This window comes from Phacochoerus africanus, chromosome 5 (genome assembly GCF_016906955.1).
Source record: "Phacochoerus africanus isolate WHEZ1 chromosome 5, ROS_Pafr_v1, whole genome shotgun sequence".
NCBI classification, from domain to species: domain Eukaryota; kingdom Metazoa; phylum Chordata; class Mammalia; order Artiodactyla; family Suidae; genus Phacochoerus; species Phacochoerus africanus.
Window position 1 is genome coordinate 40,112,464 of NC_062548.1, and position 23,748 is coordinate 40,136,211.

General features: G+C 45.2%; 1 protein-coding gene across 17 annotated transcripts in view; it reads right to left on the minus strand.

Moving 5' to 3' along the window:
• RBFOX1 (RNA binding fox-1 homolog 1) overlaps positions 1-23,748 on the minus strand; it is a 1,607,565-nt gene that overhangs the window by 186,180 nt on the left and 1,397,637 nt on the right. For all 17 annotated transcript variants that reach the window (XM_047780546.1, XM_047780555.1, XM_047780550.1 and 14 more), the window contains one exon: positions 20,990-21,232. In XM_047780546.1, coding sequence (XP_047636502.1) covers positions 20,990-21,232 — 243 coding nt within the window. The remainder of the gene's footprint in view (positions 1-20,989; positions 21,233-23,748) is intronic.

A 23,748-nucleotide genomic window follows, 5' to 3' on the forward strand; every position in this document is an offset into this window, starting at 1 on the left:
ATGAGTGCTCTGCCACTAAAGTAACAATAACCCTTGTATAAGTAGGACCAGCAGTAAAAATAATACAGCCTTAGTTGCACTCATCTTAGCAGTGGCCATCAAAGGAATGGTAACCTCATAGCAGCAGCTGCTGCCACCATGTTGAATTAAAGGAGCAATGCAAAGAACATACCTCTCAAAGGATCATTGTTTTCCATGTTATTGTCATCACATCATCCTCACGGCAACTCCCTTTAATGCAGGAGTATAATGCACAAGATATTGTGATGGAGGCTTCTGTATGTAATCTTACTCTCCACTCACAATAACCCTGGAACATGGGGAAGAGAGTACTATTCTCAGAAAACTCAAGTGATACTCATGATCCAAGGCAGTCAAAGACTTGAGAAGTTTCTAGGTGGGTTTTGGGGAAGCTGTCTCCTCCTGGGTGAATCCAGGTCTCAAAGGGACTGGAGGGTAGAAGGTTTCAAACAAGGGTTTTATTGATGGAGAAAAGTGGAAGAAAACCATCCAACAGAAACCACAGGCAGGGATCCCCTTCCTCAGTAGCCACTCACCCTGAGGACCCTGTGTCCCCCCTGCTTGAATGGCTGTGCTCATGGGTCTCCCCATCCCCCATATCAGGGTCTAAGCCAGTGCTGATGGCTCAGCGGATACCTCCACTGATTTCTCTTTCTTCCTGGGCACAGGCATTGTCTGACTCATCTCTGTTTCCCAGCAAGGACCTGGCACACAGTAGGTGTTGATAAATGTTTTCTGCACTAAATGCAATTGGGATCAATGCCCAAAAGGCAGATTCTCTCATTTCCATTGTTTAAAAATACCACGGATTTCCCCTCATGCATTATGTATCACAGAAATTAATTTATCCGGAACTGTTTTCCAATGCAGTTTCCAAAGGCTCTAGTCTGCATCCAACAGGAAATCTGTGCTGGGGTGGGGGTAGAGTGTCTGGCTAGTCTCTGGGTCTCTCTGTTCATCTCAAGCACTATGCTTGAGGTACAAAGAGAAGGGTCTGGGTGAAAAGGTCAGGTCAGAAGCTGATGTTTCCTGATTCCTACTTGGCAAGGTCAGGATGATGATCTCACAGAATCAGGTGCACCCCAAATACACTGGCTTCTCCATTCTTCCCACTCTTCGGAAGAGGATGGCAGGAGAGGCAGTACAGAGCTGTGGTTATTAGCACGCGTGGTGGCTTGAGACACATGTACTAGTGATGAGACCTTGGGAAAATCATCAAGTACATCAACTCTCTAAGCCTCCTTTCCTCATCTGTAAACAGAGCATCATTACATCACTGACTGTCCAATCTGAGGATTAAATGACATGGGATGATAGCACCCCAAACTAGTGACAAAAGTTCACACGTGCATATGGCATATTACGAAGAGCTTTGGTAAAGTCTTTGGTCATCGGAGAGTCACTCCGATTCTCAGGCATTGCGGGGGGTGGGTATAGATTATTATTGTGTCCATTTGGAAGATGGGAAAACCAAGAACTCAAGACAATGCCTAATCACGGTCCCCACTGACTAAGGGCCAATGACATGCCAGGCAGAGTCATAAAGATTTTTGCCTGAAATAACTTCCATGCATTCATTCACAAATGTTACACAGTTAAGACAATTATACTCTGAAAATTAAAGATCAGGGAGATTAAGTAACTTACTTAAGCTGTTTAGAGGTGGTAGAATTAGGGTGTAAACCAAGACAGTCTGACACCAAAACTGGTGATCTCACCCACCGCCCTGAATGACTTGGTTAAGTGAATGCCTAAGCTGGAACCAGAACTGAGGATGTTAAGATTTTGTCTCCTCATGACCCTCCACACTGATACTCAATTTATAGAAAACTCTATGTGCTTCAGATAAAACCTAAACCATGATCAAATAACTCTAGTCTGGCTGTCCTATTTTAAAGGCTACAGATTAAATGTCTCAGAAATTCAGAGTCGACTCCATTTTACTGCTGGTTTCCTATATGCCCTGTGCTTCCTACGTCAATCAACTTAAGAATCACAGCTAATAAGATAGGCATTGTTCTGTCTGTTTTGTTTGTTTTTTGTTTTTGGCTGTACCTGCGTCACGTGGAAGTTCCTGGGGCCAGGAATCAAACCCATACCAGAGCAGCGACCTGGGCTGAGCTGCAACAGTGACGATGCCAGACCCTTAACCAACTGCGCCACAAGAGAACATCTATTCTGTCCATTCTAAAGATAAAAAAACTAGAGGCTTGCTTAATGAGATACCTAGGCGTCTCACAAGCATCTGAAAGTCCATATACACACTGAAATTTTGATCTCAACGCCATCTATTCTTTGGAAAATGGTCCTTATTTCCAGCAAGATTCAGTTGGATAAGAGTTGGCCCTGAGTCATAGGAGCTGACTCATAAGCTCAAGCTTATAGTCATTCTGAACCTCACTTTCTTTCTTACATCCTATAAGCCACTCACTTCCAGACCACACTAGTTCTGTTGCCTTCTCTTATCTGGGCCATTGCAAGAGCTTACTAACTGCTCTTTCTGCACCCCTCCCACCTCCCACCGCATTACTCTGTCCCTTTCATTTACCATCCATACTGCCCTCAGATCATCCCTAAAGTCAAAACTGAATCCTGTCATTCTCCTGCTTAAAGTCCTCCAACGGCCTCCTAGTGAAAAGCATAAATACATACCCCCCCAAACCCCACCCCGAGTATGGTTCACAGGGCCCTGCCTGAGTGTTCTCTGACCACGTCTTTATCCTCATCTTGGGCCATCTTCTCCCTGGCCCCCAACTCAGCCACCTTGATGGTCTATCATTTAAATATACCAAATTCCTTCTGGCCAGAGGTGATGGTAACTGATTGACAACCAGCTCTAGGGAAAACTAAACCAAAAAAGTCCAGATTTGCATCACTGCCAATTTCCCTGGTGTAAATACACTCACTATGGCCATTTCAACTTACTGACATGGCATCCTCATCCTCCATGCTGGGGAGAAATGTGCCTTCCTGCATAGCACCTATACCTTTCCTTTAAGGCATTTTCCACAAAGGTGATTAATTCTGTAATAAATTATTTCATTATGCAAGTGATTTTTGCATGTTTGTATTTGCATATTTGATGGTTTTTACTACATTGTAATTGCCTAAAGGGAGATCCATATCTCTTTCCCTCTTGTACCTCCAAAGCCTAGCACTGTCTCCAAATAGGAGAAATTCAAGATACAGTCATGAATAAATAAATGACATACTCTTGTTTACTATCTGCCTTACTCCAGGCACTGCACTGGGCACAAAATAATAATAATAATTAAAAAAAAAGATGATGGAGTTCCTGTTGTGGCTCAGCAGGTTAAGAACCCGACTAATATCCATGAGGATGTGGGTTCAATCACTGGCCTCGCTCAGTGGGTTAAGGATCCAGCATTTCTGTGAGCTGTGGTGTAGGTCATGGATGTGGCTTGGATCTGGCATTGCTGTGGCTGTGGCTTAGGTCTCAGCTGCAGCTCTGATTTGACCTCTAGCCTGGGAACAACCTCCATGTCCTGCAGGTGCAGCCCTAAAAATAAGAACAACAACAACAAAAAAAAGATAGTAAGTCTCCCTGGTATCCTCAAGGACTTTCTAACTTTATGGCAAAAAGTGAAGTTTTAAATTACTGTAAAGTTGTTGGATGAGCATCTAGTAGATTAATATATATTGTGATCTATTTATTGTAGGAGTTTAAGCAACAATTTTTGGGGGGATGCCAAAGGAATGCATTTTCAAGGCACATCCAGCATGTAAAAGGAGTACCAACTCTGGCTTCGAGATGGTATCATGAAAGAGTTTATAGATGAACAGAGGCTGGGAGTAAGCAAAGATTTGATAGAATCTTCAGCAAAGGCCATTACCAACCCTTCAGGATTTAATTCCAGCACGGAAGGCCTCCCCTCTGTCCAGCTAGCTTCCTTCCTGATGACATCCAACCCAGTTCATTTTCAAACTATGCGGAGGTATCAAGAACCACTTGCGGTTCTGAGCCGTGACACACAGCGAGATGTCTGGGACTGAGGCTTGCCGACATCCCCACTGTGAATAAAAATGATATGGACCAACTGCTTATGTCTACGAAAACCTAAGGAACTCCAAAGGCAGACTCCAGGCTCCCGGTCCCAGCAAGGGCCTGGGAGCCCAGCATCCCTGAGCTGGCCCTAGGAAATTCAATTTCACAAGGGCTGTTTGCAAAGTAATCCAATGCATTACGGTGTGTGCATTATTATTGCCTTCTATTGAGTAATATCACATTTAAGAAGATTTCATAGCATCATAGCCATGCACAAGGGAATATAAAAGCGGTTAATAAAATAGAGAAGCACAATTTCCCTTCAGTGTTAGTTATGCTCCTATTATGCTCAGAATAATAATCAGAGGTCCACTTAGCTTGACTTGGGAAGTATCAGATCTGTAATTATCTCGTGTCTACAGTGTCATTATCAAGGGCTCAGCCCCAATGTCAGGCCACTGTGAATCCCCTGAAAGCCTGTGGAACTCACTACCCAAGCTGTGGAAGGAAAAGCACAGGGCTTCCTAAAGCCACACACACACACACACACACACACACACGCACACACACCCAGATAAGCCTACATGTTTGTGCAGCCCATGCTGGGCTCAAGGCTGTAATGAAGCTGCCATACAAAACCTGGATCCTATTCACAAGGATTTCCCGCTGCTATGGGTAGTTTCCTGCCCTATGAACCCTTATTTTGAAAAGGAAACATGATTTTCCTCACCCACACAACCTAAATTCTCCTTCTGCTGAGCTTGCTGAAGCTGGTGGAAAAATATTCTCTGCAGATATGTTGAGAGCAATGAAAGATACTTAAATGAGTGTTGACCAAAACCTCACCTTTCAGAGGCTCTAACCAACCTTTTTGAAGTTCTTCTTAGGATCAGCTGTTCTAGCTACAGGAGGAGAAGGGATCTTGGGTTTACCACAGTCTCGTGTCAGCCCCAGGGCTGGGCACCACTTCTCTATTTTAGCCAAGAGTCATTGCCACGGTCTGTGCCTATGTGTGTAAAGACCTGCCATCATGTATCAGAAAGAAGAGAGCCTTTGGCATCAGCCTGGTCTGAGTTTGAGTCCAGTACCCATCATTTCTTGATGGTCCAACCTTGGGCAATTTTCACAGTCTCTGAGTCTCTGTTTTCCTTATCTGTAAAAGGGGGGCAGCACCACGTGTTACTAGGTTTAGAGTAATGGACTTAAAGCCTGAAACTATTACACATGACGATTATAGACTCACTCTACTGATAATACAAATTGTGACATTTGTTTCATGATTTCAAAAGAAGGTGACACTAATCTTGCTCTGATATAAATCAAAGTCAATAGCAGTAAAGGTTTCAGTTTCAAAGGTTTTTTTGAAAACATGGGCAATGGATATGTGTTTGGATATGTTTGGAGGTAGAAGGCGGTGCTACATTTCTGATACAACTCCGGAATTTGCTAAATGGTGGTGATACTCAAATATCTATTTCCTTGCTAGAGTTCCACAGAGAAGTCCAGTCTGGTGGAGAAGAAAGAATAAAATAAATCAGTTCATTGGCTAGGGGAGCAATTAGGATTATTTCATTAAAAAATAATGTCCTAGTCCAACTCGAATGCTGATGAGGATCAGTCCTTGTATATGGAAGAGGTAAGCTTGGTGAAGTTCTACAGGGAGTGGTGGTGACTGTGGCAAATAATCTTGGGGGACCGTTCATTCTGAACATGAGCGCATCATTGCCATGTTTTGTTAGATTTTTCCACTTTTTAATCAAAGCCAGATTATGCTCTAAAATCCCTCCCTCTTTCTTTTTTTTGGTCATGCCTGTGTCCAGAAGTTTCCAGGCCAGGAACTGAACCTGAGCTACCACAGTAACTCAAACGATAGCAGTGACAATGCTGAGTCTTAACCACTAGGCCACCAGGGAACTCCCTAAAATCTCCCATTTTTTTTTAATTTTCAGTTTTTAGGCTGCACCCATGCATGCAGAAGTTCCCAGACCAGGGATCAAACCCATGCCATGACAGCAACCCGAGTCACAGCAGGGAAAACACCAGATCCTTAAACTGCTGAACCACCGGGGAATTCCAAAATCTCCCATTTTTCAATGTTGGCAGTTCATTCTACTGCAAGGCCTGAGGTCTAAATAAAGTCAGAAGACCAACAATATGTAAGCTTTTCCCTAAATCAGAGCTCAACAAACTTTCTCTGTAAAGGGCCAAATAATAAGTATTTTCAGCTTTGCAGGCCCTGTATCCCTTAACAATTAGTCAACTCTGGTGTCATAACACAAAAATAGCTGTAGACAATACATGCGTGGATTCGTATGACTGCATTCCAATAAAACTTTGACAAAAACAGGCCATGGGCCAGAACTGAGCCATTGATCAGTTTGCCACCCCTTGGCCTAGTTACTTAATGCTGATACTAAAGGCCTGGAAGAGACGAAGGCTGGGTGGGCAAGGGGCTTTGGGTCCCACTGACAGCAGGACCGGGCAGAACGAGAGCCCAGGATCTGGGTCCCTGCAATGCTTCCTAATCCTCTTTCTAACCTTTGATCAGGTCCCCGCCTCAGTGCCAAGTTTCTGGGATTCGAAACAGGGGAAGGCCGTCAAATCCAAGGACTGACCTGCCTTGCCTTCTTTCTGTCTTCAAAACACCACCTCCCAGAGTCAAGGAGACTCTTTGGCTCCTCGCTCCCTCCCTGCAACCAGCCAGTGCCCCTCCCCCATCATCTCTTCCCTTTTGTGAAGCCACCAGATGGGTGTCACCCGGAGACACTGCCTGGAACCCCAGGCAACTCCTGGCATAATTGCTAACCTGACTCCCACTTGCCAGCCAATTAGAGGGAAAAGGGGGGGACGAGACCCACCTCCTGTCACTCGGGTGCTGCTGCCACCACCGCTTTTCTTAGTTTAAAAAAAAAATGGTAGTTAATTTCTCCCCCTAAAAAAGGCAGGGAACAATCTCCTTAAATTATAGTGTGATAACGTGAAGCAAAGATGCAGAAGTCAAATACAATTTGGGTTATAATTAGCGATTTCCTTGTAGCGAGTTTCTCGGGGAGATCCAGGCTTCCTCTAGTCAGCTTGCCAAGTTGAAGCCCCCTTTCACTCCTTGGGGTCACTGGATACGGGGGAAGGGGGTGACTGGGGGATGGAGAATGCGTGCATGCTTGCATGTGTGTGTGCGTGCGTGTGTGTTGTGTGTCAACTGAGGCAATTTAGAGATAAACACATAATAACAGGGACGACGATTGTTAAGATCCTTTTCTGCTATGATATTGTCATGTTTAAAATAGCAGGGAATGTCATTTACGTAAAGAAACAATTTCTGATGGGAAGTCACGTATGTGGGTCTAAGAATCCACCTCTGCTGGCATTTCCACCCTTCCCTTTATTCACTGTATGGCCTTGGGGCAAGTTACTTCACATTTGTGCCATTTCCTCATCTGTCATTCTGGCCTCGTCACATCCATCCCTTGATGGGTTACAGAAAGTGAGTAAAACAGGCAACTTGGTGGGTGGCTCTTGAGTGAGTAAGGAAGTGGACCCTGGAGTCAGACTGACTGCCTTTGAATGCCAACTCTGCCCTTTGTGGCTTTGTGATGGGAACTGGGTACTCTCCTTGATTTCTCTATGCTCTGGGTTTCTCACCTAGGTAACAAGGGGTTAATTGTGGTACCCAGCACCTCTGGATGCTGTAAGATTCCATCAGATCATGCACGGGGAGCTTGGAGCACCACTGCACTGGGCATCTAATATGTGTTCATGACATGCTAGTTACTGTTACCTAGACATTATTCACACATGATAGCTGCCTCTTCCTTTTTTGTTTTATTTTCTTCCTTTCAGCCCGTAGCATTTCCTTCTTTCTTTTTTAGCCCACAGAATTTCTCTTTGCTTTTCCCCATCTACCAATCAGGGTACACATTACATTTCCCCTTTTGAAAAGACCAGGGCAGCCCAAACGTGCTGAATTGTGTTATGTGCAACTAATTCCATGATTTTTTTCAAAACGTCTTTTTGCTTCCAAAAAGGTCTGCAGCACTTAAGCCTTCAAATTACCTTGATCCTGATGGCCTGGTCTGTTTTAGACTGTTCAGTCTGCAAACTTTGGTTTGTTGGAGAACAAACATGTCCAGGTAGCTTTGTCCCAAGGACATTGAGATCACATAAAAGTCAGGTCCTCAAGACTGCATAACTTCTGTTTACGATGTCAGAGAGAGGGCTTAGTGTCTGGGTCGTAGTGACCTTCTCTCCTAAGTCCAAGAATTGGAGGACCCACGAGGTTTTCTTTGGGATCTCCATTTGGCTTGGCTCACCTGTCAGGCTTGGCTCACGTGTCTGGCTCACCTGCCTCACAGGAGTCTGTTTACTCTACTACTGGTGGGGGCCAGGACTCAGCCTTTGACCTTTCTGGGAGCTTGGGAAGTAATGTGGACCTAACTCTCCATCAGAGTCTATAATTTGACAGCCCAACAACCTCCACAATCTTTAAGGATGCAAAGGTGGAAACCCAGATTCCCCAGTTAGAGTGTTTTGACCCAAGAGCAACTAGGACCAGAGCTGATTGGAATACATAACACTCTTAAATAAGCACAGTGCTATTAAATTCTCCAGCAGTAGAAGAGAATGAGAGATAACCTCTTTTTAGAATTCTGGAAGCTTTTCTGAAAGTGAGGTCCACTTCTGGCTGAAACCTCTGGCTAGGAACAAAAATGGGATACCAAGGAGAAATGGAGCCTCAAATCATGTAGCTTGATTTGCACCTATAGGCAGGCTCAGTGGGCTTTGTCTTTTTAAATGCAGAGATAATCCTAAGTATGTTGATTTTGAGAGCTACTACAGAATCCAGGAGATGGGGGAAAAAAACATGGTCATAGCCAGTGGGAAGCACAGGGAGGGACATAGTGCAGTGGAAACTTTCTTGTAGCATGTTCCTGTTCTGGTTTCTGCTAGTTTCACTTTGTGAGTCAGGCAGGTTGATTTCCCTCTCCAAGCTTCTGCGTCATTCATTTAAAAAAAAAAAAAACCAAAAACCAAAAAAACAGGTAGACCAGATGGTCACTTCAAACTCTAACATTCTATAATCTCTACACTGTCATGCTAAAGCTTCCATCTGTCTTTTTTTTTTTTAACTTTATTTTTTATTTTTTAGGGATGTACCTGGAGCATATGGAGGTTCCCAGGCTAGGGGTTGAATCAGAGCTACAGCTACTGGTCTACGCCACAGCCACAGCAACGTTATATTCAAGCCACATCTGCAACCTACACTGCAGCTCATGGCAATGCTGGATCCTTAACCCACTGAGCGAGGCCAGGGATCGAACCTGCATCCTCATGGATACGAGTTGGGTTTATTACCACTGAGCCACATTGGGAACTCTCCATCTGCCTTTTGTATAAACCTAAAATAGGATCTCACTCAAAGGGTTAAAGTTCCTAATTTCAGCTCTTATTTTAAAAAAATCAAGTTTGATGATTAAAGTCAGGGATTATAAACCAGTATCTTCAGAGGCTGGGCAGATAACAAAAATGAGCAAACAGGAGAGACTAGAAGAGCACATGAAAATCCAAAATGCTGCTTGCTCTTGAAAAATATCAAGATGTTGTCTGGACGGACTGATAGGTAAGTCCCTTTGGATGGACCATGTGCCCTCTAGACTATCACAGGGCCTCCATCAAGGGGTCACATCACATCATGCCTGTGGTTTTATCATTTCTATCCTAATGCGGAAAGTCAACTATTTCTTTTACATATGTCTCCATCATAAATTAATCTCTTTCACATATGTTTGTTCTTTTCCTGGACCTGAAAGTATTTGAGTTTTCAGCCCTTAACTTCTATGATCACCTTAACATCTGTACAACGAGATGACTGGTTCCCTCCAGCTCGAATGCTCCAAGAGCCTGGCTGAACCCACCCAAGGATGCTCAGTTAACAAAGGACCATCAGCTTCCTTCTCCTGCCTGATATCCAAATAGAGCACAGAATTCATATGCATTCACCATCAACTTGTAAAACATGGCCATGAATTAAAGAGCATGAGCTGATGGTTGGCTAGTGAATGATTCAAACACTGCCCACAGATTAATGCCTACTTCTAAGTTCATTTCAAAACAAACAAATGCAACAAAACCATCTCATGAGGCCATGCGTTATGCAAAAGCAACTAGGTTCTACTAACACCTAGACCAGTCATTTGTGTCGCTCATAGACAGCCCACTCCATCTTCGAATTATCCAATCATTACCCCAACACTTTACAAATAGACTGTGTGCTAACACTTTCTCAAAGACCAACATCTTAACGGAGACTGCTTAGTCATATCAAGAGGGTAAAATCTGATGACGAGTACAGGTATGAATAAGCACAAAACACCAAATGAAGACAATGTCAAGATCAAATGTTTCAGAAGCCTGTACAATTTCCAGCTGAACTACAACAATGAAATCCCCCTAAGGAAATAGAATAAGCCCGATCTTTCCTCACTCAGCAAAAGCAAGATGCTTTGGACTTATGAGCAAAACTTCAGTCATAGATTCCTTTCATAAATCCTACCCTTGCTCTTCATGACCCAGACTTAAGTCAATGACCAACTTGTACCAGTCTGTCAAACTTGGGCATGAGTAATTGAAAACTACTGGTATGGAAGTCATGCCATACAAGAATTCCTCTTTTTTTTTTGTCTTTTGTCTTTTTAGGGCTGTACCCTCAGCACATGGATGTTCCCAGGTTAGGGGTCAAATTGCAGCTGCAGCTGCCAGCCTACACCACAGTCACAGCAACGTGGGATCTGAGCTGCGTCTGTGAGCTACACCGGATCCTTAACCCACTGAGCGAGGCCAGGAATTGAACCTAGCTGGGTTCATTAATCACTAAGCCACGACAGGAAATCCCATACAAGAATTCCCTTTAAAATTAAAGTGGAAATTTAAATCTTCGTTTCCCTTTTAACACAGACATGTCACGATTTTTAGGATGGATATATTCTCCAGAAAGACATTGAGGATGAAGAACTCAGGATAGAAGAAAATAGTCTGATGTTTCCTTTGGGAATGATGTAATTATTTCCTAATGATAATGATTCATATAGTAGAACACCTACTGCGTACCCACTGCTGGGCCAGCCCGTCACCGGCATTATCTCCTTAGGACTTCACAGCGACTCTAAGCCTCAGAGCTTAGGAGGAGGTGAGACTTAGGCTGCATCACATGCCAGTGATGTCACCCTGGATCAGAACTGGGATGGGGACTCCCAGCTCCTCATTGTGATTCTTCACTGTGCCTCCTGATAATACCTAAGGGTATTTATTGATCCACAACCATGTCTTCTGACCTGTCCTGAGAACCTTCATTTCTCCCAGAATCCAGGGCTGCAGCCCCAGTCCTACAAAGGAACATTAGACGCATGGGTCTCTGATGCTCACAGCTGTAGAATTAGCTCAAGTTGGGCTCAATGATGCCTTCTGGCCCACCAGGAGAGGGTGCTCTGGGGAGCAGGGGATTTGGAACAGTAAGATGATCCTGGAATTGGGTAGCAAAGGCCTTTCATTCATCCTGCAAGCCACAGACCATTTATTCTAAAGCACAGACGGGAGGCAAAAGCATAACACTCAGCCTCACGAGGGAACAGGAGGCAGAACCTCTGTCCTTAAAGTAAATGTGAACCTTAGGAAAACAGAACCGGTATTGACAAAGCAGCTCAGCCACACTGTCATCTGAAAAGACAATTTTGAAGCCACTGAAACATGTTATTGGAGTTTGCTCAAGGCACTGGTCTCAAATAAGAGTCCGCGCTAAGCTCGTAACATTGCACATGCTTGGGTCTGCTGGGGCCCTCCCCAGGGTGAAAGGAGGAACTCCCAGGCAAAGCCTGCTTCTCAGTCACAGCCGTGGAGGCAGAGAAGAGCCCAGTGTGTGTGCCGGGCATGCCTCGGGGTGCCTTCTGGGCTTGGAGCCCTTAAGAGTTTAGGTCTTGAGTCTGACACACCTGGTTTTGAGCTCTGGCTCCTACCTGCTCATTACAATGACCTTCACAAGATCACCTGTCTTGGGTTTTTCAACTATAACATGGAGCTGATAATGCCTTATACATACTTGTTCCTTCTTTCTCTCTTTCTTTCTCTCTTTCTTTCTCTCTCTCTCTCTCTCTCTCTCTCTCTCTTTCTTTCTTTCTTTCTTTCTGGTGATGGAGAGTCAAGATGACTTGAGATTATGCATGTCAAGTGATTACAACACAGCCTGACACTCAAGGAGCAAAAACTATTATTTTCAAGACTAATTCTCTGCCTCCTTTTTTCCCCTTTTATATGGCTGCACCTGCAGCATATGAAAGTTCCCAGGCTAGGGGTTGAATCAGAGATGCAGCTGAGGCCTCTGCCACAACCACAGTGACACTGGAACCAAGCCACAGCTGCAACCTACATTGCAGCTTCTGGCCACACTGGTTCTTTAACCTACTGAGTGATGCCAGGGATCAAACCCACACCCTCACAGAGACAATGTTGGGTCCTTAACCCTAAGCCACCATGGGAACTTCCTCTACCTCCTGTTTTGATGTAGCTACTTATCCTATATTAGGCAAGAATTCCTCAACAATTTCAGATTTTAAATGTAAACAAGGGATGCCAAAGTCCTCTGATAGGGGCAGGGACTCGCTGGGTTTCTATGGTTCATCTCTGCTGACTGTTTAGAAGGGAAGAGGAAGGACATCTGGAGAAGGGCAGGACCTCTAGGGAGGAAGGGAACCACAGAAACACCAGAGCAGAGAGGTCAAAGGACCAGCCTGGGAGCCCTCAGCTTGGACATGGTGGAGCAGAGGGGTCAGCCCTGGCAAATCCAGACTCCAGGTGCCTAGAGATCCACTTCTCTCAACTGGAGAGCAGGCTGATAAAACCAGCCTTGGGGGGATTCTAATTGCTCATCCTGGTCCCAGGCACTGGTCATCCAAGCTGCTGGCCAGGAGACCTGGTAGGGAAGTTGCCTGGAGGTTGAGGAAAGTCTTGACTTTGACATTGGATGTAGCTGGTGAGGGCTTCTACTCTGCAGGCACACCTTCTCCAAACTCACGACGTCTTAACCTCTTGGTCCCTCAGTGTCACACGGGGGATGCTGATAGGATGCCAAAGGTTTGGGGTGGGGACCAAACAAGATGTAGAGTGCTTAGCAGAATCTGTGACCACCGCAGGCCCTGGCCCGTGGCAACACACCTTTCTTGTTCTTCTCCCTGACATCTGACAGCTCTCGAGCTACTTTCTTTTGTTAGAGAGAAGGGGAGAGGGGAGCCCCAGCCAAGCACATACAGGGGGACAAGCCAAGAGCTGAGTTGGATACTGGGCTGTGCTGGGCAAGGCAGTGGGCAGAAGGCCTTCTTGGGACTGTCTATGGGCTGCACGTGGGTCTCTGGAGGGTAACTGAGCAGTGTTGACCCTGAAACCCACAGACCTTTTAACCATTCACACAGAGACACTGGAGGTAGACAGTGATGTGTGTACCCGGCTGCCCAGTACAGCCTGCTTGGGAACCCTGACAATGCAAGATGAACCCCAGAAACAAGCGATGTGCCATCAGTGGGATACCTCTGTATGTATGATAATGCACAAAGGGGAAGAAAAATGCACTGGTTTCCCCACGTGGTACAGAATGACCTCCCCGATAGAAAAGCTGCCCAAGTGTGTGCTTCGTAGACTTGACTTCTGGCCCTTTGGGAATGGAACTAGTGAGAAGGGAGAAGACATAAAGGCTGAATTAGAGATAGAGATAAACTAAAGAAAGAGAAAAGGAAATAGACAAGCAGGCTGCTCTAAACCAAGTGTATTTCCTCCAAAGTCATACATGGAAATCCTAGCCTCTAAGACGATGGTATCAGGAGACAAGGCCTTTGAGAGGAGATCAGGTCACGAGGGTGGCGTGCTCATGAGGAGCATTAGTGCCCTTTATAAAAGAGGCCTCGGAGTGCTCCCTCGTCCCTTGCACTATGTGTGGACACAGTGAAAAGTTGGTTCTCGCCAGACACCAAATCTGTTGGCGCCACAATCTCAGCCTTCCCAGGCTCCAAACTGTGAGAAATGAATATTTGTTGTTAACGAGCCAGCCAATATATAACATTTTTGTTGTAGCAGCCTGAGTGGACTAAGATACAGGCATTTGCTTGAATTTGCATGAAGCATTTCTGGAAGGCAATAAAAGGAATTGGCGACTTTTGTTTTCTAAGAAAATGTTAGTTTTCAGTGTACACTTTTTTCTCAAGGGTGATGTTTTTTAACCACAAGCATTAATTGCCATAATTAATAATAATAATAATGGGTAGTTTAAAAAAAGGAATGCATTGGCATTTCCGTCGTGGCTCAGCGGAAACGAACCCGACTAGGAACCATGAGGTTTTGGGGTTCAATCCCCGGCCTCGCTCGGTGGGTTAAGGATTCGGCATTGCTGTGAGCTGTGGTGTAGATTGCAGATGTGGCTCGGATCTGGCGTTGCTGTGGCTGTGGTACAGACTGGCGATTACAGCTCTGATTAGTCCCCCAGCCTGGGAAGCTTCATAGGCAGCAGGAGTGGCCCTAAAAAACAAAGACAAAAGGAAAAAAAAGGAATGCATTGATAAATTTTCCCCATACCTTAGCTAAGTTAACTGGCTTCCAAATCAAAGCCAGTGTGTGAATGATTGAGAATAGGATGTCATCATCAAGCCATGTCTCACCTTCTTAAAGGTATTAACAAAAACTGGAGGCAGCACTCCAGTGGGAAGGAGCTGAGGACCCAGAAGAACTCAGCTTCTAAAGAGCTCCTTTGTCCATAAAGCCCCAGGCTCTGGGACCAAACTCTCAGACCCACTTTCTTTCTTCCATCAGATCCCAGGGCTGGTGGGAGACTTTTAGACAGACTGCAGAGGTGTTAAAAATAGAAGTGACATTGCTATTGGAGATACATGGAGAATTCACCGCTTGCAAATCTCTAATTATAATATGTCAAGAGGAAAATACCTTGTCAGGAGCAGTATCTAATATAACACGGTATTGGCTCTGTCAGCACAGTGATTCATGATGTGTTTGGAGACCCACATTAAATAGACATTCAGCAGAAAAATGTCCTGCGGGGACCCATCTCAGCCGTCGGGGAACGGACAGGATCACCTGGTCGGTCCCTTCTGTCCCTACTTTCCTCGGCTCTGGCTGGGAGCTCTGGGTGCATCCTGCTTCTCTTTTATAGATTCTGCACTTTGTGTGAAATCATGTGCATATATCAGATGTTTCTGGAGGCTACCAGATGGATAGATCTTTTCTCATACCCCAAACGACTCAGTTTTTCAAAGAAAGGATGGGCTCTGCAGTACCCTCAGATTGGCAGGGAGCATGGTACGTATCTGTCAAAGGACATTTAGGGTCGTTCCAGGTACAACGCAGCCCTGTGGGGAACAGATGGGGTGTCCAGTACAGAGCCACAGATCCCAGGGTTGGGAGAACCACAGGTCTGACCCATTTTGAGGTTAAGTGTCTTCCTTGGGAGACACAGAATCTGGGGTGGAGAGAAGAGGCATTTGGTGAATGCGCAGGGATGCAGAGACAATTTGAAGAAAGTTGTCCTAGACTATGTTCTGCCTGGTTGGTTCAGGGAAGCACAACTCAAAAGTAGGTCACGGACAACAGAAACGTCTTCCCTTTTGGTGGAAGAGAGAAAAGCATGGGCATGGAATTGCAGCAGAAGACAAGATGGCACCTGCTAGGATGCCTGCTCTTTCTCGAAGCCAGCTAAGAGTCTATGTCCCAAGACCTCCTTCAAGATCAGCCACAAAGCCTGCCTGCTCCACCCTATCATGGTCCTCTTTCCTTGAAGACTTCCCGGAAGGGTACAGACCATCCTAACAGTGCTGGGATAGAAGTAACCAGATAACCAGCCCCAGCACAAACTCACACTCCCCACACTCAGAGAGATGCCCACTACCCTTCAAAAATCCCAGGAATGGTCTGAGCTCTGCCCAGTTTCAGGAGTCTTTTTTAGGGCTTCTAAACCCTCCCTTTCTCACTCTCTCAGTTGATGTTGCTTCATCATGGAGAAGAGGAAGGCAGCATGGAAGGAACTCCTCATGCCATCTCTTGACTTCAAGATCCATCTGTTTCCTCACATAGCTACTTTCCCTTCTTGCTCTGCTCTGAATATGTCCCCCACCCATCACCCCAAATTCACATGTTGGAATCCTAAAGCCCCATGTGATGGTGTTAGAAGGTAGGGCTTCAGGGAGGGTGGTTAAGTCATGAATAGGATTAGTGCCCTGTTGAAAGAGACCCCACAGAGCCCCCTCATGCCTCCCTTCTTGTGAAAGGGCAGAGACTCTGAACCAGGACGAGCGCCCTCACCTGGTCATCTGGCATCCTGATCTTAGACGTCCAGCCTCTAGAACCAGGAGCAACACATTCCTACTTCTAAGCCAGTCTGTGGTGTTTCCTTAGAGCAGCTGGAATGGACTGTGACACTTCTCTTCTGTTTCAAAATTGAAATGTTTCCAAACGTTCAAGGGAACCTTCCTGTTAAGGCCTTACACATGATCTACAACGTTAAGGTCTCAGAGAAGACAGTCCGCAGGAAAATAGACCAACAAGTTGTGGCACATGGTATATGACGGCATACAAAGTGTGGGCTCCTGATGGAGGTGACAAGATGGATGGATCTGTAAACAATGATGCTGAGTGTGTGAAGGCAGAAAAAAAAAGAGCACACAGTACTTTGATGTCACCGATAGAAATTTCTAGAAACGGAAAACTAAGCTATAGGGGCAGTTCAGCTGGTTCCTGGAACGAGGGAGCAGATGGAGAGGGAAGGACTGCAGAGGGGTGTGTCTGAGAAAGCTTTGGGGATGGTGGATATGTCTGTTGTCCTGAGAGTGGCAATGGTTTCACATGTACGTACACAGCACAACACTTATCACACTGAACACTTTAAATAGGCACAGCTTATTATATGTCAGTGATGTGTCAATAAAGCTGTAAAAAATAGAGTGTTTCTTCTCCTTTCCCAGACAACCCTACTCTCTCTGTGGTACCCTTGGTCATAGTCCATCCTATTCTCTCTAAAATACTTCATCACTTTCTTTCTTTCCTGAGTCATCATTCCCTGTCTCCCCACCCTCTGCTTATCTGTGGTGTCAAATAGTGAATCAAAACCCAGTCTCCTACTACTTCCTCTGACCTCTGTGCTCTTCAACTGCTATTTTTTTTTTTCTTTCTCCTCTTCACTCCAGATGTTTATGATGGTACAGCACATACCCACTCCAATATTTCCCACTTATTCCTCAACTCCTGGTCCCCTGGCATCTTCCCCCAACACTCTACCCACACTGCTTTCTCCAGCATCTTCGGTAATGTCCAAACTGAGCTTCAGTGATGTCTTCTCAGTATCCACCTGCCAGACTGCCATGACAACGCTCTCCTGGTTCAACCTCCAATCTTGGTACCCTGCTTACATCTCATTCAAAAACTCTTTTCCTTCAAAGCTTCTCCACATAGGAGTTCTCAACGGATTGGTCCTCTCCATTCCCAACACTCAACAAGTCCATCATTTCAACCCTCTCCCTACAAATGGCTTACCATACTACCCTTAGCACTGACTGGTTTCTTTCATTAAATACCTTTAATGAGAAGTCCCCAAAGCACTTTATGATTGATGCTGGTGGAACCAATAGTGGTCTATGAATTTGGGAACAAGGCTCCTCAGTGGCCCCAAGGCTGAGACATCCATTCTCTGCTTCATCTGCTGCCATGCTGGCTAGGGGGAGAGAGTGGTTCCCAGGATTGCTGGCATGGGGCTACTCCAAGAGTCTTTCATTGGGAATCTGGTGTGATGTTAAGGGTTTGAATTTGAAAGACCATCACACAGAAGTGGAGAATAAAACCGAGCAAGGGGAAGAAAAGCCAGAAATAGATGTGGTTGGAACCTTATAGATGCATGTCAAGAACCAAGTTGTGCTAAAGCCAGCTCTTGTCCAGGATTTTTCACTTTCTAAGCCAATACATTCCCTGCTGAGTTTTCTGTTACTGGTAACCAGAAGCCTATAAAACAATAGCTCTTCACTGATAATTTTGAGGCAGACATCATAGAAAGTGCTTTCTTCAACTATCGTCATAATGAACTAAAGCCTTGGAAATCCATGCTCCAGAACTTGCCACATTACAACAATGAACAGAATACATATTTTAATCCTCTAGTAGACCAAAATCTCTCTTGAGAAGAGAGCTATCTGCTCACCATTTCACCTCACATGAGGTTTAATTTTAATCCTGTTGATCTCGAGAATTCTTTTTGGGAGATAAGCATGTTAAGTTTCTCAGCTCCCTTTTTGGGAGGCATATTAACCCTTTCTTTCAAAAGGTCCGTCCTTAACTTTTCTGGCTTAAATTCTGTTCAGTGTCTGCCAATATCTTCCAATGCAGATTTTCACCTTCTTGTGGAACCTGCAAGGGCTGTGGGATGTGATGATTGCTGGCTGTCCCCCATTTATCCTTTGATGCTGTGTACCCCCAAACCGTCATCACATGCCCTAGAAGTGCTGCATCTTTTTTAGTTCTTTGAATAAGCCCAGCTCTTTCCCAATTTGAGATCTTTGACCTTGATATTCCTTTTTTTCCCTGGATGCTTTGTCTTTCTCTCTTTAACATCATGTCTTTGAAGAAATGGTCCCACACTACTCATTTGCTGGTAGTACTTCTGCTCTTTTTCTTTCCTCTCGTAGCACCTGTCCTTTCCTTAAGACCGTGTATCACAATGTGTGTTTATAATGTGATTGTGAAATCTTCATTCTCTGTCTTTCATACGAAGGAAGAAGAGAGAGAGGGCCATTTCTGTTTGGTTCAACCACATCAGCCAGTACAAGTCCTGGCTCCATTAGATGCTTAATAAATATTAATGAATGAATTAACGAATGAATCTTCTATAGTCTATATGGTTGATCCATGTTGAAGCTTAACAAATGATGTCTGATTGGACCTTTTTGAGTCCTAAAATAACCACAAGCCCTCCGATTATCACAAAACAATGGACACACAAATAAACAACAACCTCATCACTACCACCAGGTGGTCAATACAACAACAATAAACACCTGCTAAATCCACAACCCATTTCATGACCCTATCCTTATGTTACAGCAGCCAGTATAAAAGAGGCAGTAACAGTACCATTCACAGTAGCCAAGAGGTAGGAAAAAAACCCCAAATGCCCATCAATGGATGAGTGGGTGAACAAAATGTGGTGAACACCCCAATGGAATAGCATTTGGCCATAAAAAAGAGGAGGTACTCATCCAGCCTACAACAAGGATGACTCTTGGAAACATTCTGTTAAGTGGAAGAGAGCAGACACAAAAGGTTGTTTACTGTATGACTCTGTTATTTGAAAAATCCAGATCAGGCAAATCCATACAGAAAGAAAGCAGACCGGTGGTTCCCACCAGCTAGTGGGGAGGGAGGAATGGGGACCATTTTGTGGATCCTGGGTTTCTTTTTGGAGTGATGAGAATGTCTGGGACAGGATCACAGGCATGGTTGCTCTACACTGTGAATGTACTTTATGCCCCTGAATTGTTCTTAAGACAACGGTTAAAATGGCAAATTTTGTGTTACATGGTTTTTTGGCACAATAAAAAAAGGGAAGAAAAGCAATAGAAACATTTTTAATTGACATTATTTTGAAAAATCTCCAAACCTAACCTCCAAATGAATGAGATGCCAGGGAACCAAGTTAGTCAAAGGTTGCTTTTAGTTACAAGAAATAGATCAGGTATCAAGCCAATCAACTTCTTCACAAATAGTAGTTTTTCAGAGGCCTGAGGTCAGGAGAAAGAGGCCCCACTGCCTTTTGTACCTACGAAGCATTCTGAACTAGAGGCTGGGTGTGTCCAGGCTTCCAAGAATTCCGCAGAAAAAGGCTTCCTAAACATACACACATGTCTTGTGACAGGCATGTGCTCTGTTATTTCAGATAGTACACAAATAAACAGCGTGTCATTTTAATCATTATTTTTGTTTAAGGTGATCTCTTATGAACAACCACCAATATTGACTGTCCATTGATGGTGGCAATAAACTGTTTCTTTTCTGTCTGTCTGTTTATAATCCACTTTATCCACTCACATGCAACCACAGTGACTTTTTGGTGCATAGAGTTGTGTTACCTCCACGATCAAAAATGCAGAACAGTCCTGCAAAATCCTCTCCCACTGCACCTGGGCAGCCCAGGCCACCCACACTCTGGGGACTCAGCAAAAAAAAAAAAAAAAAAAAAAAAAAACACATGGGGGACAAAGGCTACAACCAGGGTGAATCACAGGCATGATGGAAGACAACATGAGAAAAAAGAACGGATGTAGATGTATGCCTGGGTGACTTTGCTGTACAGCAGAAATTGACACAACACTCTAACTACACTTTTTTAAAAAAGGAAAAAAAAACTGAAAAAAGAAAAAGTAAAAAATAATTTGGTTAGGATAAGGAGGACTGGAGCAGGAATGGGGAGTGGCTGCAGTGGGCAGGACATTTGTTTTGGAGGGATGTAAATATTCCTAAGATAGTTTGTGACAATAGCTGCACGACTCTGTAAATACACTAATAATGTGTGGATTTTATTGTATGTAAATTGAATCTCCATAAAGCCATTAAAGAAAAAAGATGACATGGTGTATGATTCCACTGAGATGACAGAATTCCAGAAAAAGCAAAAGCATAGAAGCGGAAAAGAGATGAAAGTTCCTTTACAAACAAACACACGCAGTTAGTGAAAAATGTGTTGGTTTAAATAAGAACCAGGAGAGATGCGCGGAGGCGAGGCCAACTTGGCGGGGTTGGGATGACATGGAGTGGCCTAGGGGCTGCTTTGAGGGAGGGAGCCAGGGGCACGCCTGGCGGTGCACCCCACAGTCATCACTGGAGTTCTGGGGTCCCAGCCAGCCCCCCTCTCCCACCCCGAGACCAGCGCCCACTTACTGTGGCGGTGCCCGAGACGGTGTGCGCGCTCGTGTCCGCGGCGCTCTGCTCCGAGTGCGACTGGGCTGGAGGATACAGGTTTAACGTGTGCTCGGGGACCGTGGTCTGGCCCGTGTACTCTGGCGCGGGGTGGGGATGAGGGGCCGTGTATTCCGCGGGGATGCCGTTCTGAGGGGGGGCAAACTGAGCCGAAGCGTAAGGCTGAGCCATTGTGTCAGGGGCAGCGGCAGCTTCCTGATTACCCTGCAGAATAGGAAAGGGGGAGAGAGGGAGAGAGAACGGTGAGCGGGCGCCACCGAGCAGGGACCACCCCCACCCCCCGCACCCCCGCCACGACACGCAATGACAACTTCGCCCCTGACTCTTTGCGGTGCCAGTGCTGTGCCAGGGGCCAGAGATGGATACATCCCAGTTCATCTTCGCCTGACCCTATCAGGAAGCAGTAACCATCATTGTCAGAGCCCCATTGTACAGATGCAGAAATCAAGGCTCGGAGAAGTGCAAGTCCCTCTCCCAAGACATCGAGCCCAAGAGCCCAAAGCCTGTGAGGGTCTGTGCTCCACCCGGTTGGATTTTTTCTGGTAGATCCTTCTAATTTCATTCCCGTTTTGGAACGTGTGAGCCTGGAGTTGTCGCCAGTGACAGCAAAACCTTGATTTGATCCTTAAAATGCCAAGAGAGATTAAATTGAACGTGTGTGTTCTTGAAAACAGAGAAATTCATGTAAGCATTTGAATTTAATCAAAATTTTATGTGATTTGGCTCACGTAATGGAATGGGGGGGTGGTCCTTTCAATGGGCTCAGTGTGCGTGTGTGTGTGTGTGTGTGTGTGTGTGTGTGTATATGATGTTCCCAGGGCCATTATGAAGCAGCTAATGAAAATTCACAACCTAATTTGGACAAAGATGGCCCTGTGTGATAGTCCCATTTTAAGCATCTCTGCAAAATAATAGCTGGACTTAACACTTAGCCTCATTAATCAATGACCCCTCCCCCCACATTCCCTGACTTTTTTTTTTTTTTATAAGCAGAGTATTATATAACAATTCACCCTTCAGAGCTGGGCAAAACAGGCAGTGTGATAATTACAGTCAAGTCAAAAGAATTAAAAAAAAACAAAAAAAGAATTCAAATGCTTCCATTTTAGGAAAGCTCTCTCTCTCTCCACCTCTACCCCCTTAACTCTCCTTACACACACACACACACACACACACACACCAACCTCTCTCTCTCTCCACCTCCACCCCCTTAACTCTCCTTACACACACACACACACACACACACACACACACACACACACACACACACACACACATCAGGGACTATAACCCAGAGGTCTGAATTTTCCATGGTCTTAAGAAATGGGATTGTACAGTCAGAAAGGGATGTGGTGGTGGTGGGGTGTTTAGCAATTAAGCACGCCAAATAGCTGCCTCTCCCATTGTGCGTGGTCAATTAGATGTGACTTCAGCCCTCCTCTAAAGACATCGGGGCATGAAGGTCAGAACTGCTCACATCCCCCACCCTGGTCCCCTGCCACCGACACTGGAGAGCCTCTTCAGCAGAAGCAGCTTGAGTGCAGCAAAAACCCTTGTGACAGAGAGGGGAAGAAGAAGTTTATTCTCAGAGCAGAGCACGGCGAGGGTGCATTTGTTTAGAAGGCGCCTTAATTAGAATGTTAAAGATGACACTTGGAAGAGAACGAGGCTTAGGATAAGTTTAAAACATTTTACCAGTGAAAACGCTCCCATCAGGCCCTTTCTTCCCCCAGACTAATTTTTCCAAACGTCTGTGCCATCAGCAGCAAACATGCACAGCCATTTCTTTCTTGGAAACCTGTTTTTACAGCACTTGGGGCTGTGAGGGTCTGTCTGGGCTGTGGGTGGATCGCTCTGCATGGAAAGTTAACCCTGCCCCTCCTTGGGAAATCAGAGAGGACATGGCTTGTCACTGCCACTCACTGTTCATTCCTCTTTGAGATCATGCCAGGTCTCCTCTTAGGGGACACTTCTACTCCCAAACTGAGCCCCACCTCTGGTCACCTCTAGATGTGGACATGTGACCCAGTCTGGCTGGAGGGCTCCACTCTCAGGGTCACAGGGACCTGGGCTCCTGCCCATCTAAGTGTGTTAACGCCTAGTAACTCCAATGAGGCTTAGCCCTGAGATGTTGCTGGCATTTTTTGGAAGGAAGTTCTTTCACTATGATGATTGACAGCTGGAAAAACAGTGTAAGCCTGGAGCTGCCAAGAATTGCCTCTTGAAGAGGGCGTCCCCAAAGCAGAAGCCAACCCAGAGGAAAACAGAGCCCAGAAATTGAGAAACAGATCAACTGAGTCCCACTGACATCATTTGAAGTCCAGGATCCAGGTTTACCTGCAGTCAGTAACGCTGCTGTTTAAATTACATGAGTCAGTAAATGCCTGATTTTGTGTAAACTAGCTTTTCTGTTACTTGCAACCAAAAATGTCTTGACTAATACAAAACAAAACAAAACAAAACAAAACAACACTCAACTCTGTATGAGCAGACGAGCATCCTTCTCTTTCACAGGCCGGATCAAGAAACACATCCTTGGGCACGGAAATTCCATATGAATGCCACTTCTTTCTGGCTGATGGAAAGCCCAAGCAACTTTGGGATTGAGAACCCTCCAAGGAAAAATCCTTTGGAACAGATTCCACTTCTGCCCACAGGTCTGTTTTAGCCTCCCCAGCCTTCCACCTCGCTCATCTCTGGACCGAAAGACAAACCTGTGG